The sequence below is a fragment of the Chrysochloris asiatica genome, unplaced genomic scaffold (genome assembly GCF_000296735.1).
Source record: "Chrysochloris asiatica unplaced genomic scaffold, ChrAsi1.0 scaffold00113, whole genome shotgun sequence".
NCBI lineage: Eukaryota > Metazoa > Chordata > Mammalia > Afrosoricida > Chrysochloridae > Chrysochloris > Chrysochloris asiatica.
Genome location: NW_006408631.1, coordinates 11,054,824 through 11,056,903, shown reverse-complemented (window position 1 = coordinate 11,056,903; position 2,080 = coordinate 11,054,824). Strand labels below are relative to the sequence as shown.

The 2,080-nt window shown below is 41.3% G+C and overlaps 1 protein-coding gene across 3 annotated transcripts in view; it reads left to right on the top strand.

Annotated features, from left to right (window-relative positions):
* Positions 1–2,080, top strand: part of EIF2A (eukaryotic translation initiation factor 2A, 65kDa) — a 50,405-nt gene that overhangs the window by 12,677 nt on the left and 35,648 nt on the right. For all 3 annotated transcript variants that reach the window (XM_006867986.1, XM_006867988.1, XM_006867987.1), the window contains exon 2: positions 1,147–1,216. In XM_006867986.1, coding sequence (XP_006868048.1) covers positions 1,147–1,216 — 70 coding nt within the window. The remainder of the gene's footprint in view (positions 1–1,146; positions 1,217–2,080) is intronic.

Here is a 2,080-nt window from a genome sequence, read left to right as displayed (position 1 = left end):
TGCTGCACAAGACCTCTTTAAAATACTGAACAGCAAAGATTTCTGTTTAAGGACTAAGGTGTGCCTGACCCAAGCCATGGTATTTTCAGTAACCTCCTCTGCATGTGAAAGTTGGACAGTGAATAAGGAAGACTGTGGAAGAATTGATGCATTTGACTTATGGTGTTAGAGGAGAATATTGAAAGTACCACGGACTGCCAGAAGAATAAACCAGTCTGAGTTGGAAGAAGTACAGCTTGAATGCTCTCTGGAAGCCAGGATGGCCAGACTTCATCTCTCATACTTCGGACATGTTATCAGGAGTGATCAGTCCCTGAAGAAGGATATCATGTTTGGTAAAGTGTAGGGTTGGAGAAAAAGAGTAAGAACCCCAGTGAGATGGTTTCGCAGAGTGACTGCAGCAATGGGCTCAGGCGTAGCAATTGTTGTAAGGTTGGCACAGGACATGGCAGTGTTTTATTCTGTTGTGCATAGGCATCGGGTTGCTATGAAAGTCGGTACTACTCAGTGGCACCTAACAACAACATTGTGATAGCTGGAATTGCGGTTGCATTGGCAGATTTAGACCAAATGATTTCACTGGCTGGACGTTCCCAACTCCTGGTCTAAAAGAAAAACATTACCTCTCCATCTGGGACCTAAGGTTAGATCTTGTAAGTATGGAGTTACCCAGTTAATTATATGCCTCTAGTAGAACTTTTCAGGTAAAGCACTAGGGGAAGGGGTGCTTCATCTAGAAGAGTACATTCTTTCAGTAGAGTTTGATTATAAGGGTCATGAAGATGGGGGTGAGGTGGGGAGAGACTGCTCTCTGCTGCACCTGTTTAGGGTAAGAAAAATGTGCCACTCTAATGCTTATTGTTGTTGTTAGTGCTGTTGAGTTAATTCCGACTCATAGCAATCCTGTATAGGGTTTCCGAGAACAGCTGGTGAATGTGAACCACCAACCTTGTGATTAGGAGTCCAGTTTGTATCCTGTTAGTTCCATACCAGGATTCCATTTTTATGCTAATGTCCTATAATTCTATGAGTTGTTTTAAAGATTTCATTGATATTTTGACTGAAGCTTTCTTGCGTTTGAAAACATTGGTGATAATTAAATCTTTATATGTAATAATGGTGGTTCTTTCCATTTTCTTTGTTTAGTCCGAGGGTCAGAAGGGCTCTACATGGTCAATGGACCACCACATTTTACAGAAAGCACAGTTCTTCAAAGGTAGGTTTTTTTTTGTTGAGTAATGCTATAAGGGAACTAACTATAAATCACATTCTGAATTATTGTTTTGTTGTTATATTCTGGGAAGGGGAAAAAAGGAACAGATACACTAGTTTCTTGGAGCATACTGTATATTTATTACCAAATCAGAAAGAATGCATAGTCTCAAGGAAAATGGTCTTGAAAATGTTACTGTAAATCTGCTTAAAAGAAAGGTAGCGTAAAGAGAAAGCTTAGACACTAATTTAATTGACTTCAACGCTGTATCTTAGAAGAATTTTACCTTTGGAAACGAGAAAAACTTCCAAATGCAAAAGTCAAGGCACTGCTAGTAATCTTTGTGAAATCAAGGAATGAAATAGCAAAAGAAAGGGAATATGAATGTGGGTAAGGGTATGCCATTTAAGCGTAGTGGTTACGAATCGGGCTGCGAACCTTAAGGTCAGCGGTTCGAAACTACCAACCGCTCCGCGGGAGAAAGATGAGGCTTTCTACTCCCATAAGGATTTACACTCTCGGAAACGCTGTACAGGGTCGCTATGGGTCGGAACCGACTCGACGGCACTTAACAACAACAACAACAACAGATAGCATCAAACTACATATATGGACAATACTAGCTACATACATGTGTGTGATCCCATAAGGTTTTGTATTTTATAAAGGGGAAAGCCTCTCTCCTTTTATTTATTATTCCCCCCTACTGGTTTTGCAAAGGAGCTCTGGTAGCGTAGTGGTTACGAATCGGGCTGCGAACCACAAGGTCGGCAGTTCGAAACTACCAGCTGTTCCGCAGGAGAAAGATGAGGCTTTCTGCTCCCGTAAAGATTTACAGCCTCAGAAACCCTGTACAGGGTCGCTATG